Source organism: Danio rerio, chromosome 11, assembly GCF_049306965.1.
Source record: "Danio rerio strain Tuebingen ecotype United States chromosome 11, GRCz12tu, whole genome shotgun sequence".
Classification (NCBI taxonomy): Eukaryota; Metazoa; Chordata; class Actinopteri; order Cypriniformes; family Danionidae; genus Danio; species Danio rerio.
In genome coordinates, this window is record NC_133186.1 from 40,349,649 (window position 1) to 40,375,810 (window position 26,162).

Below are 26,162 nucleotides of genomic sequence, written 5' to 3' on the forward strand. Positions count from 1 at the left end.
TGGCTTTTTAAACAGGAAATATTTCTCATAAGGTCATTTCGCCACTGAATCAAATTAGACTTTCTCGAGTTTTCAGGCTCTGCATTTCTGGATAATTTAACCATTTCTTTTACGGAACATTGCTGATAAGACTGCATACATTCTTTCGGCTCACTTGATAATAATCGCACATTCATTCTGTGTGCAAATCAGCTCATTTCTATGGAATAAGTGTGTAATGCATGTCTACATTAGCGACAGTAACCAAGGAGGGTGGAGCTTAGGGAAGGATCAATTGTATCCACTTTATTTTTAACGCATTTGTGGCCATTTGCATGATTTATTTGAGCTGTTAGACTGTTATGTTGGCTTATTGTGATATTATTATTAAAAGGGGCTATGCAAGAACTTATGCATACATCTTTTAAATGATTTAATTGGCAATGTGTGAACAGCTTGAAAAAAGACTTTATAACGTTTATTATTCTATATGCTGAGTTCAGACTGCATGATTTTGAGAAATCACAGGCAAATCGATGCTCGTTCACGTGAGTATCAATCACACAGTGTGAACTATCAAAGAAGCCATCTGAGAGAATCGCCGATGACACCCGTGAGATATTTTGCATGCTAAATATCCAGAGCTGTTGACTATTCAAAAGCATGCCATATGAAACGTGTTCTGATTGAAAATAACATCGGTGATTACCTACAGCCAATCAGAGAGCAGCATCAACTAGTATGCACTGTAATAAATAGGGTATATGCCGAAGCATGCTAAAAGGACCTTTAATTTGCCAGTAACCTGGGTTAAGCACTTCCGGCGAACTGTGTGCCAATGCAAAAACCGGCACGTTTAGGGCCTGTTTTCTTTAAAAGTCAGTGATCCCCACTAGCTGAGTGATATCCGATATAAAGTGGGTCTCAGATTGTACAAGAAGCACTTCATTAAATTACATTTTCCCTGCCATGTCTTTATATATGAGCATTTATTTTACCCCAGTATATTCAATGGAGCTTCTGCGTTAGCCTGCCGATTCTGCCGGGCGCGTGCGAGTAAATGGCTTTTTGTCTCGTTTTGTCTAGCAACTAAATGAATGCCAAAGTTTATTTAACTGAATGTATTTTAATGACATTACATTATCGATGCTGTAAAAGAAACCATAAAAAAATGGAAAAAAGTTCACAATAACAGGTCACCGGAAGTTTATCAGTATGGGAAAAACACTAGCTCGGCATATACCCTATTCCCAGAGTTTCACAAAATGTTACTGTCATTCTTCACAGTAAAATACATTAGTGTCACTTTACAGGATTTAACTGTTGAATTTTACGTATTAATTTCTTTATTATGAAATTAAGGCAGGCATCATGATTACAGTAAATTACTGTTAAAAATGGCTATATTTTTTGCACTTTAGTTATAGGAATTCAAACACTATTAATATTTTATTCAACACAGAATTAATACATATTAAGGTGTATACTAGCACTTTTTCTGATATCTACAAATATTTACAGAATTATTATTGTTATGAAGTACCTCAAAGTAATTACTGTAATCTTACAAACAGTACCTTACTGTGAAAGTAATGCAATTATTAGCCAGCAGTTTACTGTAAATTTAAGGTCAAATATTTCACAGTGTGGGTATCTGCAGGCCAGAGGGAGGTTAGGGAGAAGGTAAAAGAGCTTCTTTTCAGTCTATTTGGACCCAAGAAATGGAGGAAAAACTAGTGGAAATTTGTCAGGTGATCAAAATAAGTAAATTTTCTTCCCCACTACAGGCTTCTTTCTCATTACGCAATTAATACCAAAACATATACTACTTGACCTCGCGTTGTTTACATGTCACTTCTCGTGTGTGTTTGGTTGTGAGGTAGTTTGCAGACCTAGACAAAGTTCTCAATGACTCATATTGTAACATCATGCAGTGTGAAACTCCCTTGCCCGATCCATCCAGAACGCTAACCCAGATAGTCATGCAGTGTGGAAAGATCTGTGTTTTAAAACTCCTTTAAAAATCGTGCAGTCTGAACTCGCCATTACTTTGTAGGTTGTCTTTATAAGCATGTATAGACTGATTTTTGTGGTGTTTATTGGATTATTCAGAGGAACGTGCAGTACATAATCATTTACCGTTTCTGATCAGTGTATCACTGCAAATATAATTACATTTCATTTTACTTTTAAGCAAAACGATAAAAAAAAAAAATCACTGTAAGGGCACTGAATCACATTCAGGCTCTTTTAATTGGTTTGCAATAAGTTGCAGTTCACTTATTGGCCACTGGTAGACAATGTTTGATTTGAAATCTACTCAAAGCCCCTTTATAGGGATAGTTCACCCTAAATTGAAAGTTCTGTCATCAATTGTTTGTTTCAAACTTTTATGAGTTTCTTTCTTCTGTTGAACACAAAAGAACATATTTTGAAGAGTGCTAGAAACGTGCAACTTCCACAATATTTGCAACATCTATGTTGATCCTGGAACAACATTCCAATCAGCCAATCAGAACTAAGGCTTAGGGTTAGATTTATGCACTTATACATGATTGTTATCTAACTATTCTTCTCTAATTTTAGAAGTGATTTACCAATATGGTTGAGTTTAGGGCTAGGGAATAGGTATGGATTACATTTTCTAACAACAGTGATATTCCAGGATCAACATAGATGTTAATCCAGGATCACATCGTACTTGGGAAAATCATGACATGGATTTAAGGATGAGTAAACATTCATTTTTGGGTGATCTATCTCTTTAAATCCTTAATTTACACTTATAATAATAATATTATTCTTTATTCTTCTAGCTATATTTCCCAAATATTGCAAAATAGCATTTAAGCATTGCAAAATAAGGCAGATGTATACTCTATATAATAGAATACTTTAAAAATTGCATCGTCAAATATAATTTCCAGTTCAATAAAATTAGCAAAATGCATTTTTCCATCCTTTGAAAATAACATCTACATGAACCGTCCCAGTGTTTTTGAGTCCAGAGATTTGGGAGATTAACGGATGTGGACTTTACGATAGCGGTCTGAAAAGCTTACAACAGTCTTTCAGGCCTTTGATTAGTTTGATACTGAAATGTATGTACGCAATTGAGGCAAAGTCTGGTGTTTTATCCTTACGGCGTTGACCGTAAACAACCCACGAATGGCATTGCACAACTTGAGTGTTCCAGGGATTGCATTGAAACTATGAAGCACTTTTGGTTGCTGTGTCTCTCTGTAACCACAAGCAGAGCTACTAAAGCAATTTTAGATGCTGAAAAGTGTTAATTAAACAAGGCGTTCGCTAAACAGTGTTTACTGTATGAGTATATTTTACCGGTCCCGTTTAGGACCCACGTGAGCCAATCAACAGGCTGAAATGTTATCTAAGAATAACATGATGGTCCGGAAATGTTTTTTTTTGTCTATATTTTGAGTCCGTAAGTTTTATATCATTAAACCATTTTGTAGCACTTGGTGATTACGCATTCTACGTTCGCTTGCCTCTCGTGAAGTATTTCAAGTTTAGGTTGGTGTAATCTTTACATGCAGCCAGTGGCTGTAAGATCGGGCCGAACATCCCCATTGAAAAATAATGAGGATTGTCGTTCTCCCGGTAGCTAAACAACAACGAAATTATATATCGATACTAAAGCAAATAATGTCATCAATATAATCATGGTAACCGTGGTAGCCATAACAATACAGATATTATTTCTCTATGTGGCATTATAAATAAAGACGTCATGTGTGTGTGTTGCTTGGACAGTCAGAGTCAGAGGAAAAGGCAGCGTGGATCAATCACCCACATCTGTGTCCCGATCTCCAATTAGCCACAGGATGTGGAAACACAGAGCCAGGAAGCCTGTCCCCAGCAGGTCTCCCAGCGCCGTCAAGTAGGGGATGGAGAAGTTGTCAGGATCCATCCCTCGACGCCACATCCAGTTCACCATCCAGTCTGCCAGATACAGCAGGATAATGACCTAGACGGAAAGACAGACCATTTCAATTCATCTTTGATTCTATAACACACATTTCTACAATGCAGATTGTGTCAAATCAGCTTAACATACACAGGGTTCCCACTCTTTAATAAACAGCAGATTCAGGGACTTTTTAAAACACCATTAACTTCAAATGACGCAACGTTTTTTTACTCCCCCAGCATATGTACCGCAATGAAAATCCTTACTGTACTTCACATTTCACTTAAGCTTAATATTTACATGAAAAAGTCAGCCTAATGATGGTGTTTTGAATATGTCATGTTGAATGAACTTTAGTCAAATTTGTTCAATTTAATACTGTTAATAATGTGCTTTTCAAATGATATCAAATGTTTGTCCCTTTGTTTATCCTAATATTTTGAACTGTGTTTTCTTTAAAGTACTTTCAGGCCTTGCATCCATAAGTCTGAAATTCAAGCTTTTGTATGAAGTATGGGATCCCTGCATAGAGGAAGAAAAGAGAGCCATGACATTCCAAGTTGTGGAAAATTCCAGCAATTCAGGCAGGCAGGAGAGAGTTCTAGTAACTTAAAACAGCTTTAGTTCAGTATAAATGTCACTGGTGATGTTCAGTTCAGTTTATTTCAGTGTAAATGACACTGCTGAAGGAGCTGATCCACTGAAGAACAACTCCACCGATGAGCTGCTCCACTAATTCAATTCATCTTTATTTCTGTAGTGTTTTTTACAATGTTGATTGTGTCAAAGCAGTTTAACACCGATGAAGAAAAGCCTAAATATTTGAAATTGTAGAATTGTGAGACTCAAGAAAAAATGGATAATCTAAGTTGGAATAAATATAAAAACAGTATATTTTGGATAATACTAAAATATATTATGATTTACATTTTACAGTATGCGAACACTTTTAAGTACAAATTCTCACTATTAACTAGTGGCTTATTATTATGATATTATCTGTTTATTAATACTTATAAAGCACATAATCTGAGTGATTTTATTCTACATCCCTAATCCTAATTTATACCATAATTTACAGTAACTACTGCCTACTACTAAATAACTTTTAATAAGCAGTAAAAAGTCATACTTAATGGTTTATTAATAGTGACAAATGTACCTTAAAATAAAGTGTGACCATTTATTTACAAATATATACAACGATTTCAGATGCAAAAGCCTCTAAATGCCTTTTAAATAATACTTTTTTTTATCAATCAATATATATACACACACTATATGCTATATTGCTCCAGGATTGGCCAGTCCAGTCACTAGACATGAAAATTATTAAACATGTCTGGTAAGGTGGAGGAGGAAGGAGAATAATTTAATGAAGATGAATCCAAAGAATCTTGATGAGCTCTGGGAGTCCTGCAAGAACGCTTTTTTTGCCATTCCAGATGATTTTATTTGAGGCAATGCAGAGATGTATGGATGCAGTCCTCCAAGCTCATGAGAGTCAGACACAATATTAATCATGTTTCCACAGTAACATGACTTTATATTCTATAATGTGCATTATTTCTGTTAAGTGACAAGACTTTTGTCTAAGCAAAGTCAGACCTTACTGTCCTAATTAATTAATTAAAAATCAAGGCATGATCATGTTTTATTTTGCTAAAATAAGCGTAATCTAGAGGCCTTAGCCTTTCATTTAAGCCACTTTTGATACCAAATGATCAACTTGAAGACAAGTTAATATTTGTTGTTCCTAAATCTTGAATAGGTGAAAAATTTTTTGTCAGGAAGTGTATATACAAAAAATATCTATTTATTACATTTACATCTACGTAAATGTCTATATTGTCTATCTATAAATATTACCTATTAATGTTATATATCTATTTAATGCACCATTTCTGATATAACTACTTTTTAAAACCCTAAATCTTTTAATGGTAGTGTATTTATAAGAACAAAATGCCACAATGCACAAAAACATTAAAAAAAAAGTTCATATATTCATGCGAGGAATAACATTTATATAATATAATATATATATATTTGCATTGAACTTTGACGACACATTTCCTCCAAATTCCCCCTCCCATGTTTTTTGAAGCCCAGATTATTTCCTTGTAATAATAAGCAGATGTTCAGGTGTACCTGTAGTAGAGCAGCAGCCAGGTAAAAAGCAATGAAGATGTAAGTGAGAGTGGTGTGTCCTCCCCGCATAGAGTTAATAGTGTAGAGGAAGACCAGATGACCAGGAGCGACCAGCAGAAACAGCACTTTGGCAGATCGAGAATTCACACCTGATGAACAGAAAGAGTCTTTCAGAAGCATGAACAGGGCACTACTGACCAGTACACTGCAGTGATGGACAATAACTTACAGTATTCCTACTTCACTGTTGGACTTAAGTACATATTTAAGGATCTGTACTTTCTGGTTTTGGAAACTTTCAGTTACGGTTCTTGCTATATAACTTGTTAAATTGATTTAGTGATTCAAATTATCTATTCAAAGTGAATTTACAGGTAATGACTCACTGATTCTAATGATCCAGTCATATTGAGTCTAAGTTACACACTCACAGATTCAAATGATCTATTCAAAGTGAATCTACAGGCAATGACTCACTGATTCAAATGATCCGGTCAGAGCAAGTCTACAGTTACTCACAGAATCAAATGATCCGGTCAGAGCAAGTCTACAAGTAATGATGACTCACTAGTACAAATTATCTATTCTAAGTGATTCTACAGGTAATGACTCACTGATTCAAATGATCCGGCTATAGTAAGTCTACAGTTACAGAATCAAATGATCTGTTCATAGTGATTCTACAATTAATGACTCACTGGTACAAATGATCTATTCATAGTGATTCTACAGGTAATGATTCCCTGATTCAAATGATCCGGTCAGAGCGAGTCTACAGTTACTTACTCACTGATTCAAATTATCTATTCTAAGTGATTCTACAAGTAATGACCCACTGATTCAAATGATCCGGTCAAAGAGTCTACAGTTACTCACAGAATCAAATGATCTATTCATAGTGATTCTACAGGTAATGACTCACTGATTCAAATGATCCAGTCAGAGCAAGTCTATAGTTACTTACTCACAAATTTAAATGATCTATTCCAAGTGATTCTACAAGTATTGACTCACTGATTCAAATGATCCGGCCATAGTGAGTCTTTAGTTACAGATTGAAATTATCTATTCTAAGTGATTCTACATGTAATGACTCACTGATTTAAATGATCCGGCCCTAGCAAGTCTACAGTTACTCATTTACAGATTCAATTGATCTATTCAAAGTGGTTTTATAGGTAATGACTCACTGATATGACCTTGTCAGAGCGAGTCAACAGTCAATCACTCACTGATTCAAATGAACTGGTCAGAGTAAATCTACAGATAACAACTTATTGATTCGATTGATATCTTCACAGCCACGGAGTCTACAGTTCAATGATTCATATTAGTTGGTCAGTTGGTCAACAGTTATTGACTCACTGATTCAAATGATCCAGCCATAGCGAGTCTACAGTTACTCACTCAAAGATTAAAATGATCCATTTATAATGATTCTACAGTTATTGACTCATTAATTCAAATGATCTGGTCAGAGCGAGTCTTCAAGTAATGACTCACTAGTACAAATGATCTATTCCAAGTAATTCTACAGGTAATGAATCATTAATTTAAATTAATTCTGATATTTTTACAGCCACATAGTCTACAATTAACAACTTACTGATTCAAATGATCCGGTCAAAGTGAGTCTAAAGTTACTTACCCACAGATTCAAATAATCTATTCAAAGTGATTCTAAAGGTAATGACGTAATGATTCAAATGATCTGGTCAGAGTTAGTCTACAGATAACCATTCATTTTTTTCCTAATACTATATATATATATATATATATACATACATACATACATACATACATACATACATACATACATACATACATACATACATACATACATACACACACACACACACACACACACACACACACACACACACACACACACACACACACACACACACACACACACACACACACACACACACACACACACACACACAYATATATATATATATATATATATATATATATATATATATATATATATATTTACTTTTAGTGTTTAAGTACAAAAAAAAAGTTCTTTTATAATTAGATTAGTCATTGGAATCATATTTTATTTGTGTATCTATTCTGTTAGTTCAGTGCTTGGTTTTTCCACCTTTATTAGTCAATAATTACAATATTAGTGCTACAGTAAATGACGTGACTCACCAGACCCAAAGAAGGTGCCCCATGGAGTAGGGCATTTGCGAGGGGCCGGGTTTGGCTCTACAATGGGCAGGGCGTTCATGTGCAGGTAGGTGGAGATACGACTGGCTTGAACCGCCACCAGATTACCACCCACACCTACAGCAGGGCAAAACAAACAACATACACAATGATCTCACGTGAGTAACAACTGACAGAAACACGAGATACGAGGAGATACGGGTGCTTACCGTTAATGACCGGAGTGAAAACGGCCATTCCTGCGAAGTTGGGGTTTGATACGGTCTTATCCAGAATGAGGCCTCCGACACTGTTTTAAAAAGATAAGCATAATTTCAACATCTCTGGTGACGGCTAAATGATTGACACTGGCTGTCAGCTGGAGTGAGTGATTCATCCATCATTAATAGTCATGAGGAAATGGAGCGTCTTTATCTTAATGGCTGTTTCCCCACCTGCTGATGGCCATGGCGATGATGACAGGCTCCCAGCCTGAGTACAGCACTTCCCGGGTGGAGGGAATCCGCCGGGCGATGAGGACCCAGATGGGCGTCAGAGCCACGAAGAAGGCACAAACCATCGGGTTGGCATAATTGTTGAATTCTGGATGTAAAAAAATAAAAATAATCACAATAACAGTAAGTTAAGTAAATATGATACATTCATTCATTTTCCTTCGGCTTAGTCCCTTATTCATCAGGGGTCGCCTGATATTTTTACTTTTATATACAGTTGAAGTCAGAATCATTAGCCCCCCTGAATTAGTACCCCCTGATTATTTTTCCCCAATTTCTGTTTAACGGAGAGAAGACTTTTTTAAAAACATAATAGTGTTAATAACTCATTTCTAATAACTGATTAATTTTATCATTGCCATGATGACAGTAAATAATATTTGACTAGATATTTTTCAAGACACTTCTCTACATCTTAAAGTGACATTTAAAGGCTTAACTAGGTTAATTAGGATAACCAGGCAGGTTAGGGTAATTAGGCAAGTTATTGTATAATGATGGTTTGTTCTGTAGACTATCGAAAAAAATTTAGCTTAAAGGGGCTAATAATATTGTCCTTAAAATTATTATTATTTTTTAAATTCACTGATACATAATTACTGAATAATGCTTATTGTAGTATTATTATCTTTTAAATAAACAAAATATCTTCAAATTTGTTGGATTAAAAAAAAAGTTAAGATTATTCACTGCCCCACCAAGAAATATAATATTTGGATTGCATTTCTTTACTTCTAATGTCGCTAGTTAACTCACTCAATGCATTTTTAAAACACATCCCATAATTTCTAAAATATCAGCCTCTACCAAATGGTTGATGTGTTGGTTTATGGTAAAAGTACAGGAATTAATAGATATACTATGAAGAATCAGACAATATGAAGTATAAGACTTTAAGAAAATAAAAAAATATTCCAAATAAAACATTTTTGAATACTAAATCACCTTTATTTATTAAAGTATGCCACAAAATATTTCAGATTATCATTTAAAATGTTTTCTTGTTTGTCGTTTATACAATAAAACCAAAATCGAGTGTAGAAGTGCAACAGGATTATGTTTGTTAGATTTTTTTGTAAACCAACAATGCTGTGTGTAAGCCATTATTTAAAACAGTCATTCTTTAAATGACTTTAACAGTCATTAGTTAAAACAGTAAAAAAATGGTCAACCATTTGGTAGAGCAGGCAGTTAAATGGTTAAAAATGAAGCAAATTTGGCAATTTATTTATATAAAACAAAAACAAAGATATCAACTTTTCAATGTCGAAGTCATTGTAAAATAATGCTAAAAAAACTCTTTTTGTGTAAACTGAGCTGCCATGACTAACAATTTTAAAGCAAGAGTCTGGAATTCAACACCAGTTGAGACAAATAATAAAAAAAGTTCTTCTGGGTGCGATATTGCACCCATATTCTGGAGAAGTTGGCTAAGATGAAAGCGTGGTTGACCTACTAATTTCATTTTGGCACTTATCAATGTTTACATCCAGACAGTCTGGTCGTGTGAGGTTTGATAACACATAAACATGCAATCATACCATAAATGTTTCCTTGTGTACACTTTCTCTCCACGGTTGTTTACCACACATCAAAATACTAAGGTTTTTAGCCACAAAAATGCTAACAACACGTTTTCTTGTGTCATCTCATCGCAATGCAATCTAAATAAGACAATTTCCTCCAATTTGGAGAATGTCAGTGTCTAAAGGGGAAATCATAGAGTCTGATGAGTTTAATGAGACTAGTCTTATTCTTATTTTGCTAAATCACTTTCATTAGGGGTTTAAACACTGTTGTGTGTCAACAGTGTATGAATTTAACAAACCACTAATAGTAAAATGTAATTAATTCTATGCTTTTATTAACACAATTCATAAAAACAGTCTGCAGAAACACTTTGATTGACATTCTCCAGCTCAAAGTCCCATCCATTAGTGACAATCTCTCCCTTATTAGCATAAACAGCCCTAAGTGAGAAGCAGCCATCCATCATTAAGAGTTTTTGCACTGTACCTGCGGAAGATATTGTCAGCAACTAAGATTACTGTACATATCTCGAATTTTAGATGCGTGCGGCATGGTGGCTCAGTGGTTAGCACTGTCACCACAGCAAGACAGTTGCTGCTTTGAGTCCCAACTGGGCCAGTTGGCATTTCTGTGTGGAGTTAGCATGGTCCAGATGCTTCCCCCTAGTCCAAAGACATTGTCTGTAGTGTGTGTGTGTGAAGATTGTGTGTGAAGAATGTGAGACTGTATGGTAAAACACATGCCGGAATAGTTGCCGGTTCATTCCACTGTGCTGATCCCTGAAAAATAAGGAACTAGGCCGGAGGAAAAATGAATGAAATAGATAACATTAGTCCTGTTTTGTATCTGCCGCTATGCTGGAACACAAGAATTCATAGCTCCGCCTTCTTTTGAAAAGATCATTTGAATTTAAAGCGGCAGTCACCAAAACAGCACAATTTGGGTCAAAGCCTAAATGTGGCTTATTTCAAGAGTTCACACTTAGCTGATGATTGTTGATAAGCTAGTTTGGCATGCTGTCCTGGGAGAGAGCCCCGAGCTCATGAGTGCCTCGAGCCCGGGGCTCCCTCCCGTTGCAGGGCGAGAGGGGAGTTTGAGCTCGGGTAGATCTCGAGAACCCCCCTCCCTCCTGCTGCATGAGGGTTGCTAAGGTGATGCGTTGCTGACAGAATTGAATCGAATTTGGTGCTAATTTGGTTTAGTCAATTTACTTAAGTGTCATGTTTTTGGGAGTGTGGGAGGAAACCGGAGGACCCGGGGAAAACCCACGCAAGCACGGGGAGAACATGAACTCCACACGAAAATGCTGATCGTTTGGGTAGATGCCCGAACTGGAGGCATTTTGCTGTGAGGCCGCAGTGCTAGCCACTGGGCCGCCGTGCTGCCCTGTAGACAAAGGAGGCGAAGGGGTGGAAGGGGGGATTCTTCAAGACGAAGATGACTAAAGGTAAGGTGTTTGGTTATTTATACTTGGTTAGAAGTAGTCTGGTTGGTGGTTCGTACATTAGCTTGACTCAGGGCCAGCCGTGTCAATCATAAGCACGTGATCCTCTCGAAATTAGTTTATGAATAAACTTCACTTAAAGAGTTGTACATTATTTATACTTGGGGTATTTTGAGCTATTTTAGCCATATCTGATCTGTGCCACTTGAAGCATGCAGTGTAAATCCAGCCATTCTGTTTATAAAAAACTGATGGAGAAAACAAGCCTCAACATGCCTCACCAGCTCCAATGTGACTCAGCACAATGACTTGGGAAAAGTCTGACTAAACACAATACTCAGGAGAACTAAAAATGCAAAACATCACATGATCACCTTGTCAGAAGAAACAGTTCACTCTATAGGGTCTATGGTGCAATGCTTCTTAAAATCTAATTAATTCATGTGACGCAAAGCTGAATTTGTTTTTAGCATCGGTACGCCAGTCTTCAAACACTGCATTGATGTGATGCAATCGAATGCAAGTCACAAACAAATCTAAAATCTCTTCAAAGATCGTTTGTGGAGGAAGAAACTTCCAGCTATGCAAATGAAAGCTGCCTCTGTAACACTGGATGTAGGTTTGTAGTGATAAGGCTGATAATAGTAGCAGGCCAGCTCAAAGCAGTTTGTCAACAATGATAGTGTTAGTTAATGGTTGTCTTTTATGTCTTCTTATGGCAGTTAACCTAGAAAATGCTCTGGAAGCAATAAAACGTTATTGTTAATACAGATTCACGTTAAACCTTATTCATTAAAGATTTGGAAATTAAACTCTTAGAGACACATTCGCTTTTAGCAAACCATTTACTATTACTTTTGCCTCAATAAATGACTAATTCAATAATCAAATTGATCTAATCTAATTTAATAGTAAGGTAGGGTTATGTGTCCGGGTTAGATAAGGGATAGTTATGCCTAATACATACTTTAAAAGTACCACTAAACAGCCAATTTATTAATAATAAGCATGCTTATTGTCATGTTCACCAACGCTCGAGGACTGCAGAGATCGCTGGTGAACTACAATTCAGTCATGGACTACAAATCCCTTCATTCCGCTACACATACACCAGGTTTCACTTCCACTGAATACACCCACAGCTGAATCCTGTCACTGTTGATTGTTTGGACTGTTTATAAACCCTGCATCCGTTTGTTTGTACCGAGTCGTTTGTTTTTGGTTGGTATGTTGTTTATGCGTTGTGTTCCCGTAACTTGCCTTAGTTTCTTGTTTTTGTTTTGTTCTGTTATCTGCACGATTATCTCTTCATTAAATGCACTTGGATCCTACCTTTTTGTATCTGTCTCTTCAACATACCATGACAGAATTGCTTCCTAATTAAAACGTTTTTAAGCCTTTCTTAACTAACTTATTCTATCTATCTATCTATCTATCTATCTATCTATCTATCTATCTATCTATCTATCTATCTATCTATCTATCTATCTATCTATCTATCTATCTATCTATCTATCTATCTATCTATCTATCTATCTATCTATCTATCCGTCTGTCTGTATGTCGGTATATTCATCTGTCTGTCCATCCATTCATCCATCCATCCATCCATCCATCCATCCATCCATCCATCCATCCATCCATCCATCCATCCATCCATCCATCCATCCATCCATCCATCTTTAATTAATAATAATAAAATGCTACAAATATTAATAATAATAAGTCAAAATAATAAACAATTTGTTTAAATAATCATTTTGATTTTATTGGCCTGAATTGTTTTGCAATTTCTGCATAGAATTGTGTAAAATGCCAAATGATTTTGAGTATAGTAACCAAATACATGAACATGAAATAAAATAAGAATCACTTTTTAACTTTTTTTTTTAATTAAGGTTGCTGTGACATGGTCGCTTCACGTGGCGGTGAAGTGGTTAGCACTGTCGCCTCACAGCAAGAAGGTCGCTGGTTCAAGTCCTGGACAGGTCAATTGGCATTTCTGTGTGGAGTTTGCATGTTCTCCCCTTGTTGATGTGGGTTACTTAGGGTGCTCTGGTTTCCACCACAGTCCAAAGACATGCGCTATAGGTAGGGCCAGACCGAGTCTGCGGACAATTTTTGCTATTTCTATGGAGAATTTTGTAAAAAATCTGTGGATTTATGCAGTATTATTTTGGGAGTGTCATAACTAAAAACTCAATATATGAAACAAAAAATAATAATTTTTAAACTGATTTAATGTTTACAATGCAAATCCATCTAGAGCCACTTTTTCTGTGCACGCAGATTCCATGTGGGCCTAGCTATAGGTGTATTGAATTAACTACATTGACCATTATGTATGTGTGTATGGATGTTTCCCAGTAGTGGGTTACGGCTGTAAGGGCAGTTGCTGTTTAAAACACATGCTGGATAAATGGGTGGTTCATTCTGCTGTGGCAATCCCTGATAAATAAAGGAACTAAGCCGAAGGAAAACGAATGAATGAGTAATTAAGATCTACAATGCCAATGCAAGCAGATTCACTTGTTTGGTAAAAAAGCAAGTCTCTCTCATAGTATATCTACTAAAAAGACTATTAAACTATTACTTCATAAACTCTACGGTAAATAAATCATATAAATATTAGCATATTATTTAATATTATTACTAAAATTAATATATAAACTGAATAAATATATATTTACACACATTTATAAGCAAATAAATAGACAAAAATATATAGAAAAAATCTATATAGAAGATTTGAGGCTACTAAAAAAAAACAGGTTGGATTTTTAAAACTTTTTTTTATGTTTGGCCTAAAAAATTCTGTTGATTTCTGTGTGCAGATTCTGTGTAGGCCTAATTATAAGTTAAAAGTCTGACACTTAATATACGGTTTCAAATCTGACAATGAATATGAATGTAAACGTACAGCTGAAATAAACATTATTAGCCCTCCTGTGAATTTGATGTCAAATGATGTTAAACAGAGCAAGTCTTATTTGTTTTATTTTAGCTAGAATAAAATCAGTTTTAAATTTAAAAAATAATAATTTTAAGGTCAAAATTATTAGCTATAATATATAATAAAAATATATTATAAGCTATATGATTGTCTACAGAACAAACCATCATTATACAATAACTTGCCTAATTACCCTAATTAACCTAGTTAAGCCTTTAAATGTCACTTTAAGCTGAATGCTAATATCTTGAAAAATATCTAGACAGATATTATGTACTTATATATTTATATATATATAAAATGTATTTATATACATAAAATAAATCAGTTATTAGAAATGTGTTAAAAATCTTCTTTCCATTAAACAAAAATTAGGGAACAAAACAGGTGAGCTTATAATTCAGAAGGGCTAATAATACAGACTTCAACTGTAAGTCTACAAACTCTACCATGCCTGCATTTGTATCAGGAAAAGCACTGACGGAACAGAACATATCGGATTACAGCAGTGTTCCCATTAAAGAGCTCAGCCAACGACGGGTGGCACAGACTCACCAAGCTCCTTATACAGGCCTGTGCTGATGCCAGCCAGCAGCGACAGCGTGATCAGGTCACCCAGGCTGGCAGCAATAGGGGTGGCCACGTTGTCTGGGTTTATGCCAACCTTCCTGGATGCGATGATAACCCCGATCATGATAAGACCTGGGCGGAAGTCGAGAGGAAAGATTTGTCAAATTAGTGTTGAAATGGTGGCATTAACACAGGAGATCGTGTGTCAATGACAAACAATGAAGAGCAGGCATTCTTGGAGTTTGATATCTCCTGTTTTGTTGGATTTATTTACATTCTGGTGCTGAAATGAGGAATTAAGAGTTGCTTTGTGTTCTCAGGATCAAAAAGAAACATAAGTTGGATCTTACCAATTAGCATGTTTCTTTTTTTAGTTGCAAAAACTAAATGACACAATGAATACAACACAATACATGAGATAAGAACATTGCTTTGGGCCATTTATTTAAAGATATCACAAGGAAAAAAAATGCTTGTTTTTTTTTGTTTGTTATGGATTTGTATAACTAGCTATGTTTTTATCCAAAGATGCAAATTAAAATTACATGCAAACCTTGAATATGGCATAAAAGACGTGCAAATAAAGCAGGATTTCCATCCAATATGTTAAAGAAAACAAAATTACTGTATATATTCAGTTATACGCATTTACAAAATATATGTCCATCTTGACTTTTCCAGTAACCACAAATCTAAAATGTGCATACAAATAGGTGGATGAAAACCTAGCTATTGTGTCATTATAGCATTATAAAACTTCTAAAATACAAAATTATTATAACATTATAGTGCACTGTAAAAAAATATCAGTGAATTAACAGTTTCTGTATTTCGTTATTCACAAGTGCTTTCGGTTTATTTACGGTTGTGATTTGCATTATGGAATGTTGATCTTTGCTCTGTTGACTTTAGATGTTGATAATTCAACTCTACAGTTTAACAAAGTGACTTTCATTGACATTTTAGTAGTTTGAAATTATATGATGTACGATATGGAAAAAGAGAAGTCTGTAAAATAACAGAAAATGTGCTGGCAGTTTATTACAAGGATTTTTAGAGCAATATGCAACAGCAACCCAGACAATATATCACTTGAAATTATTAAAACTTTCAATAAAAGTCACTTTTTCAAACTTTTCAAGGTTAAAAGTTGTTGTAAGTAAGATTAAGATCCTATAATGCAATTCAAAAGCAGAAATAAATGAGAAAAAAAAATCACACAATACAGAAAACTGCTAATTTGCAGATTTCCGTTTTCAGTTTATAATTATCATTATAGTATAAAAAAATCATAGTGAAGTTTTGAGGCTACTAAAGAAAATACATCAGGTTGGATTTTAAAATAAATAATTTAAAATTAAAATTGAGATGCATTTGCAACCAAAGGAAATACAATATAACATATATTGTATGTTGCTTATCTAAATAAATACACAGTATAAATACAAAGTATATACAGTGCTCAGCATAAATGAGTACAACCTATTTTAAAAATGCATATTTTGATCCATTTCTCAGTGAATATGGGTAATATATAGGTGCATTTGAACAAAACAGAAATAATAGTCAAATCACAGAACATCTTTAGAAATAAAAGGATAATACATTTAAATCCATGCAAAATATTACAAACTACAATATCTCAACAAAATTGTCTATATTTTTTGTTTCTCTTAATTTTTTGCTATTTTTGAACATTTTATTTAATATTTTTACTAAACATATAAATTTGGACAACTAATTGTTGAACCATTATCCAGATTTGGCTTCAGTACTGACTAAGCTAATGTATATAATATAATATTATATAGCTTCCTATTAAAAATATGAATTTAAATTAGACATTTATGTGGGGTGTACTCGTATATGCTGAGCACTGTTGTACACCAAAACTGAGACAAACTAATATCTAAAATACAATTATGATAGCAAACAAAATTCATAACTACTTTTTTACATCATATATACCATTTTCATATATCACATTTTTACTAAAATAAGTTTTTGTTGGCAATCAAATTAAATACTAAGCACATCTTAAAATCACAGTCCAAAAAAAAAAAGAGTACAACCAAATGAACGTTATTATAATAAACTGCAAAAATAAAATAAAATAAAATAAAGAAACGTATAAAAGAAAAACACTTGTGTCCGTTTATTTTGCAAATAATGGTTTAAATCTGAATTGAGATGTATTACCTTTCTATTTCTAAATATATATTCGCCCTCATGTTATTTATTTTTTTATTTATTTTGGCTAGATTAAAAGCAGTTTTAAATTATTTTTTCTAAACCATTTTAAGGTCAATATTATGCCCTCTTAAACAATATTTGCTTTCCACTGTCTAGAGACAGTCGTGATGTATGAAATACTGTTTCTGGGTCGAAGCCGCTATTCATTTGAATTAAGAAAATATTTGTTTATGACCCCTTTTTAGTCATATCACACATTAAAAGGGAATTTTACATAAAATCATGGTCCATACACAACTGGACTTGCTGCTTCACAGACACCAATATTTTAACAATTTATAAAAAATAAATCACTTTCTGGCCATCGTATATTAGGCCTAGATATATATATACATATTGTAATCGTGATTTTTGAAAGTATTACATAGCTTTGTAAACATTCTTTATTCTCATATGTTGAGTCACCCTATACAGTTTGATAAAGTACTTGGACCTGGAAGCCACTTCGAGTGACGTCACACTTAACAAACGTATGCAATGTTATACAAACCATCGTTGTGATTTGCCTAATTACCCTAACTTGCCTAATTAACTTAGTTAAGCCTTTAAATGTCACTTTAAGCGCTTAATACTAGTATCTTGAATATATATATATTTATATATATATATATATATATTTATATATATATATATATATATATATATATATATATATATATATATATATATATATATATATATATATATATAGTAAAATATAATGTGCTGTCATTATGGCAAAGATAAAAAAATCAGTTTAGAAATTCGTTCAAAAAAATATACAGGGGGCTAATAATTCAGGAGGGCTACTAATTCTGACTTTAACTGTGTATATGTTGTGTCCTAAAAAGTTCCATCTAAAACAGTTGCACTGTGATGTAATGTTGTGCAAACATTTCATGGGATTTGTTTTGGGATGTTTCCCCATACACAAGGGTCCAGTTTAAACTGCTCTGTGTCAGTTTACTGCAGGTCAGAAGGACTCAATGGTCTCACCTAAAGCCAAAGAGGCGATGAATGCGGTGGCCACGCTGCTGGCACAGAGCAGGATGGCATGACCCATCCTAAAGTTGCCCTCTGGGATCCAGCCAAAGATGACGGCGGCGATGGAAGCCAGAAATCCGACCACGGTGGCCTGAACCTGAACACAGCAGAGGGACACGATGAACTCAGACACCTCCATTACCCATCATCCCTCCCTCCCTCCTGAAGTTCAAAGTCTTTGTCCTGTTCATGTCAGGTTTACTTTGTTCTCTTTCATCATTAAGAGCACACATGCCACTATTGGGTTTGGAGTGATATCCAGAAAGAAAAAAGTGTGCAATCTGGGAAAGTCAAAGCTCACATGATCGGAGACTCTGTCACTGAGGATTTACTCATATTAGGGGTAAATCGACAAAAATCTGTAGGACAGACGAATACATTTATTTTGAAAGCACTTTGACTACATTATATTGCTGTAAAAAACATCACTTTTACTTCACATCTTGTTGTTGTTGTGTTTTTGTCTGTGACAATGTGCAACAAAGTGTAAAAAAGTATATTGTGTAGATGTTAGTATATCAAAACACTGGTGTATTGGCACTGTAAATATAATGAAATACGGTAATTTACTGTGCCATTTTTACATTTCTATCATATTTTTAGCAGTACAATTCTGCCAAACACAACAACTGTAAATTTTGCAGATTTAATTTTTTACAGCGTAATTTTCATTCATTCAATACTCACTAGATAGTAAATGTTATTTAGTTGACTATATTAGAAAAGAGTAAATGAGTAGCATACCATTTCAAACATTGGCTGCATTCATAACAATGAACTTTGAATGACATTAACTGAAACTTAAAGTAAAGCGGTAAAAACATGTAAATAATAAATAAAAAAATGTAAAAGTTATGCCTGAAATACACTTCCTGACAAAAGTCTTGTCATCTATCCAAGTTTTAGAAACAACAAATATTAACTTGACTTCTAGTTGATCATTTGGCATCAAAAGTGGCTTATATGAAAGGCAAAGACCTCTAGATTACGCTTATTTTAGCAAAATAAAATATGATCATGCCTTGATTTTTAATTAATTAGGACAGTAAGGTCTGACTTTGCTTAGACAAAAGTCTTGTCACTTAACAGAAATAATGTACATTATGGAATATGAAGTCATGGTGCAGTAGAAAAAGAATAAATATTGTGTATGACTCCCATGAGCTTGGAGGACTGCATCCATACATCTCTGCAATGACTCAAATAACTTATTAAAGTCATCTGGAATGGCAAAGAAAGCGTTCTTGCAGGACTCCCAGAATTCATCAAGATTCTTTGGATTCATCTTCAATGCCTCCTTCATCTTACCCCAGACATGCTCAATAATGTTCATGTCTGGTGACTGGGCTGGCCAATCTTGGACCACCTTGATCTTCTTTGCTTTCAGGAACTTTGATGTGGAGGCTGAAGTATGAGAAGGAGCGCTATCTGTCCTATGGTTTGTAATGTAACGGGCTGCACAAATATCTTGATACCTCAGACTGTTAATGTTGCCATCCACTCTGCAGATCTCCCTCATACTGAATGTAACCACAAACCATTATTTTTCCTTCACCAAACTTGACTGATTTCTATGAGAATCTTTTGTCCATGCTGGTTCCAGTAGGACTTCTGCAGTATCAGTGATGATTGGGATGCAGTTCAACAGATGATTCATCTGAAAAATCGACCTTCTACCACTTTTCCAAATGATTAACAAGAAGTCAAGTTACTATTTGTTGCTTTTACGACTGGGATCGAAGACAAGACTTTTGTCAGGTAGTTGTAGATTTCATTTTAAGTACTTTAATCAACTAATACTATATCATAGCTAAATATAAAAATGAAATAAACTACAAAATAAGGCATGGTAAAAAAAAAAAAAAAACAATTACTAATAAAAATTAGTGATGGGCAAAAATTATGATTAATCCTAAATTAAAGTTTGTGTTGACAATTTAAGTGTGAGTACTGTTTATATTATATATATATATATATATATATATATATATATATATATATATATATATATATATATATATATATATATATATATACATACAGACATGCATGCATGCAGAATTATTAGCCCCTCTTTGAATTTTTTTCTTTTTTAAATATTTCCCAAATTATGTTTAACAGAACAAGAAAATTTTCACAGTATGTCTGATAATATTTTTTCTTCTGGAAAAAGTCTTATTTGCTTTATTTCGGTTAGAATAAAAGCAGTTAAACATTTTTTAAAAACATTTTAAGGTCAAAATTATTAACCCTTAAGCTATATTTTTTGATAGTCTACAGAACAAACCATCATCAGACAATAACTTGCCTAATTACCCTAACCTGCCTAGTTAACCTAATTAACCTATTTAAGCCTTAAAATGTCACTTTGGGCTGTATAGAAGTGTCTTGAAAAATATCTAGTCAAATATTATTTACTGTCATCATGGCAAAGATAAAATAAATCAGCTATTAGAAATTAGTTATTAAAACTATTATGTTTAGAAATGTGTTGAAAAAATCTGCTCTCAGTTAAACAGAAATCTGGGGAAAAATAAACAGGGGGGGGCAAACAATTCAGGGGGGCTAAAAATTCTGATTTCAACTGTGTGTATGTGTGTGCATCACGTAAACATAAGAAATATATATAATACACACATTTATATAATGTAAAAACTAATTTATATCTTGGATGCAATTAATCGCAACTAATCTTTGCCCAGCGCTACTAAAAGTATATATTAAATAAAACCTGAAAAATAAATAAAATCTATTTCAAACTTTCTGATAAGTGAGGTTTTAAATACGCTTTCATTTTTAGATATGAAAATCTAAATCATTTCAACTTATTTACAAAATAAGCCATGTATGGATTTAGAGCTGGCATGTAAACATCAGATCTAATCCGCTTGTTTATTTCACAGTAAGAATTGCCAAATAATCAGATTTTTGTGGCTGGCCTGAACAAAGCCTTTGTGAACTGGACGCTTGCCCTGTACATTAGACAAACAGGATTGATATTTTTAGAAGGTCTCCAACCTGAATTAGCGCGAGGTTTCCCATGATCATTTTCCACATATCCTTGGCTGTGTCCATTTGTCCAATATTAGCCTGGTGAGAGAGCACAGGAAGTCCATTTAACAAATACTCCCATTATAGTTTCAACACTGCACACTTGAGCTGAAGCTTTTAGATGATGTTTTAGTTTTGCAATCGGATTCAGTGTCCCGGAGCTAACTTCCACGCAAAAACAAACAGACATGAAAAAACATAATTTTCAATTAAAATGTAATAACTTTCTTTGGCTTTGAAACTACTTTATGGCTGATGTAACTAAAGCCACACAGATGATGAAAAATTATTAAAGAAATGCCTCGAACAATCCTTCTTGTGGATCTGTATGGACATTTTTGTCTTTCTTTTTACATTTTGTGATATTATTAGATGTCAATACAAACAATGTTTGTTTTGTTTGCTAAAATGTTGTATTTGTATTAAAATGTCATTAATTCACCCTCATTTCCTTTCATAAATCTGTACTACAATCTATATCTACATGCAGTACAAAAAATGTTACACTCTTGACCTAAAAGACAAATATGTCCCCATTAGGGTTGTCACGATACTGGCATTCGGTACCCATCGATACAGAAATTTTGAAAATGTCCGTTTCCTACTAACATTTAAGTGCGTTCTTAAACATCGCTGATTTGCTATTGTGTTCATGTGCTCAACAGAAATGACTGTGATTGGCTGTGAAGGTCATTAGTTTATCAAACTCACCGCTGTTTACCCAGTTTAACCACAGAAACAGGGAAACTGGAGCGTTTCAAAGTCAGGTCGATCAGCTGGTTTGTCTATAAGCTGACATACGACAGATCAGCCGATGAATCAGGGCTTAAAAATGCTCCTTTTAAAATGCTTTTTAAAAATTTTTGGTATCAATTGGTACTGAATTCCAGTATGACAACCCTAGTCCCCATAAAAATCAATTAAAACCACAATATTTTTTCCCAGCGTCATTTAAGATTGAAACATCCTTTTGGAAAAGTCACATTCCTTTTTAACAGTCTGCCATTTTGTTGGCTAGAATTAAAATCTGCAAAGATTTATAAAAATGTAATAATTTGGAAACTTTTTGGTTTATTTTGGAACAAATAAACTCTTTGACTTAAATAAATCAAGAAAAAAAAATTTTTTGTTCAGTAAAAAAAACTGTATTGCGAAAACAAACTATAATTTAAAATCAATAAAAGTAAATCAGTGATATTTGACACTTTTATAATGTTTTTTTGACAAAAAAACTAAAATAAATATTGTAAATAATGTTCTATGTACCAAAAAAAGTCACCTATATCTTAAAGATTCTGAGCAAATGTTTATCTTCAATGTCCTTAACTGCTGCCATCCACTTTTTGAAAATGACATGTTAAACTTAAATAATTGCCAATCTTTAATGGTTTGGTGCAGAGATTTAAGCTTGGCCATTTAAATAAGAGACTCGTCAGATTGTAGCTCTAGTAAAAAATCGTTTAAAAAGCTAAATTAAATAAAAGTTATGTGCCTTTAAGTTTGTGAAATCAACAAAACAATACAATGCATAAACTATTTTATGTAATATTTTAAATATTCTATATTATTATTAAATAAATGTACAAAACCTATTTTAGCTCAAATTGGACAGAAAATCAAAGCTAAATATATGAAGAAACTTGATATCTCAAAACACGAGCTTTCAGTGAAATTTAGTTTAGTCGCAGTACCAGACGTCACCACAAGTTGACATTCAGTTTAAATTGGTGACCATATAAGGGCTCATCCTATTTCTGTGTATGTTTTGAACCATAATACTTCATTCTTTTGACAATATGTAAAAAATAGACATCACATTCTAGAGTAGAATGGTCAGTTTGGTGGTATTTGACTTGAATTTAGCCTATAAAATCATCTAAAAATATGTTTACATGTGGATTGCTGTAGCAAAGTAATGTTTTTTAATGAGTATTCTTGTTGTAGATTATTAAATAACTGTTGTTTAGTATCTATCAGAAATCACCAGATATGGAAACAAGATATTCTAAGCTAATAAATGATATGTAGTTTGTCCTGATTGCTTTATGTTTAGATTACAATATTACGGTTTAAATATGTAATCGTAAATGGTCCCATGGTTTAAAAAGTGGTGACAGTAAATGGATTTTTATCTCTTACTCTTCCTAGATTACCAAAATCTCAAAACAGTGGTACAGTATGTATTAAGAAGACTTAGTCCTTTTAAATGATATATAGTTTGTCATGATTAGATGAGGAATTAGTTGCAATAATGTGAAGTAAACTTAATAGTGACAGTTACAGAATTAAAGAAAATTAATGAAAAATACTGTTAGAACTTTGGTTTTCACATTTCACTTGTTTATTTTTTGGCTTGGTTTTCATCTGTAAGGCAAGAAATTCACATATTAAAAGAAAAAAAGCATATTAAAATATAAACGGTTTACATTCGTTGTGCAAACGCTGCAGGACTGGTTGCGTGCTAAAGTAAAATACTTCAAGTCAAGGGTGCAGAACAAAATCCTGCCTATAACATCATAGTTAAACATTTCATGATCAAATCAAATCCCAACAGACAAAACAAAGCCTCATCCAACTTGATATCCTTTTGGAAAATCCCTTTTATGTCACGTTTAATAGTCACAAAACAAAAACAAATAGTGCTGATATGATCCTCCTCAGACTGAGATCTTTCCATGCAAACGAAACAATGAAACACACACGGCAGGAAACATACATTTCGCTGGTGCTTTGCTCCAGCTTCCAGCAGAACAAACGGTGGTCAGTTCACAAGACAAAAGAGGGTTTGATGAGCTGGACAGATGCATCTAATCCTCCTCTTTCTACTTATCTCATCTTCTCTCACAACAGACACTAATGTCAAGTGCTCTCGGCCATACACAATCTCTCTGTGTACTACCTGCCTATATGCACAAACTCTGTCAAGACTCATTCACACTACCATGTAACTTTTTTAATGTTCTAAAATAAGCTTAGTGGATGTACATTTTGGATATGCACATAAAAATGGTTGATGAAAATGGCAAGATGCGCATAAATTTTGAAAATAACTGAGTCGGATAAACTTTTTATTCGATAAGATGTGCATGAACTACAATGCAAATACTTCTACCGAACAAATTCCAGTTCGCACATTAAAAAAAAGTCATGTGATTTTGCTGTAATAATCATGTGGTGATAAAAATGTGTGTGAACGGACAAACCAGCAAGCTGGGCACTTTGTAAAACATCTAAAATGTTGATTTGGTCATTCTAAAACACCTTATCCATTTCAGTATTAGTGGTATTATATTATTTATTATTATTATTATTATTATATAATTATATTATATGTGTGTCAGGCTAATTCAGGCAAATGGAAAATGTACTTTTTTCCTTCTTCTGTGCAACACCATAAAGTCTGAAAAGCTAAACCTTAGCAGACAATGTCTTAAATGCAAATCAAGTACAGCAGCTCAACACACAAATGTAGAGGAACCAGAGCTCCCTCCTAAACGAGACAGGAAGTAGAATAGCCAGAGTACGTGCGCAGAATGCATTTGAGCGAGCAGCGGCCTCTGTTAGACATTCAGTGCACCTCACTGTAGCATTCATTGTGTTTCAAAAGAGCTGGAGCACTTCTGAGCTTCCTGTGAACTCGCCACTTCACCGCTTTAAAAAACTCGGTTAAACGCTGCATGACAAAATAAACCAGATTTCAAACATACTGGGAAGAAGAGCTGCTCGAAAGTACAAAAGTCACTGTGCACAATGTGAGGATGATAATGTTGGTGGGTAGCTTTGACATTTTGTTGCTACCTCTGAGGTGCATACAATTTTTTTTAATGAATTTCTAGGCATTGCTATGCTGAAGAGAGCTTGGTACTCAAGTCCATCGTTTTTATTATTAGAATTGGTATTTGGTCTGTTTATATTTTAAAATGTACAAATATTCTTCAAACGATTGAATTATACTACCGGCCACTTTATTAGGTACACCTTACTAGTGCCAAGTTGGAGCTCTTTTGCCTTCAGATCGGCCTTAATCCTTCATGGCATAGATTCAACAAGGTACTGGAGATATTCCTCAGAGATTTTGCTCCATATTGACATGATAGCATCATGTAGTTGCTGCAGATTTGTCGGCTGCACATCCATGATGCGAATCTCCCATTCCACCACATCCCAAAGGTGCTCTATTGGATTGAGTACTGGTGACTGTGGAGGCCATTTGAGTACAGTGAACTCATCGTTATGTTCAAGGAACCAGTCTGAGATGATTCACACTTTATGACATGGCGCGTTATTCTGCTGGAAGCAGCCATCAGAAGATGGTACACTGTGGTCATAAAGGGATGGACATGGTCAGCAACAATACTCAGGAAGGATGTGGCGTTGACACGATGCTCAGTTGATACTAATGAGCCCAAAGTATGCCAAGAAAATCTCGCCCACACCATTACACCACCACCACCAGCCTAAACCGTTGATACAAGGCAGGATGGATTTATGCTTTCATGTTGATGACGCCAAATTCTGACCCGACCATCTGAATGTCGCATCAGAAATCGAGACTCATCAGACCACGCAACTTTTTTCAATCTTCTATTGTCCAATGTTGGTGAG

General features: G+C 34.2%; 2 protein-coding genes across 15 annotated transcripts in view; one reads left to right on the plus strand and one right to left on the minus strand.

Moving 5' to 3' along the window:
- The window catches only part of sox13 (SRY-box transcription factor 13), a 675,553-nt gene that overhangs the window by 177,399 nt on the left and 471,992 nt on the right, over positions 1-26,162 (plus strand). The window lies entirely within an intron of this gene.
- slc41a1 (solute carrier family 41 member 1) overlaps positions 1-26,162 on the minus strand; it is an 83,569-nt gene that overhangs the window by 6,676 nt on the left and 50,731 nt on the right. For 11 of the 14 annotated variants that reach the window (XM_073915521.1, XM_073915527.1, XM_073915524.1 and 8 more), the window contains 8 exons: positions 21,525-21,596; positions 18,459-18,603; positions 15,216-15,362; positions 8,674-8,821; positions 8,449-8,528; positions 8,222-8,356; positions 6,062-6,210; positions 902-3,967 (listed from right to left, as the gene is read on the minus strand). In XM_073915521.1, the coding sequence (XP_073771622.1) occupies positions 3,782-3,967; positions 6,062-6,210; positions 8,222-8,356; positions 8,449-8,528; positions 8,674-8,821; positions 15,216-15,362; positions 18,459-18,603; positions 21,525-21,596 (1,062 nt within the window). In that variant the 3' untranslated portion in view covers positions 902-3,781. Of the gene's footprint in view, positions 1-244; positions 3,968-6,061; positions 6,211-8,221; positions 8,357-8,448; positions 8,529-8,673; positions 8,822-15,215; positions 15,363-18,458; positions 18,604-21,524; positions 21,597-26,162 lie in introns of those variants that run through there. The other 3 variants (NM_001423793.1, NM_001423792.1, XR_012386709.1) reach the window with 2 other exon arrangements.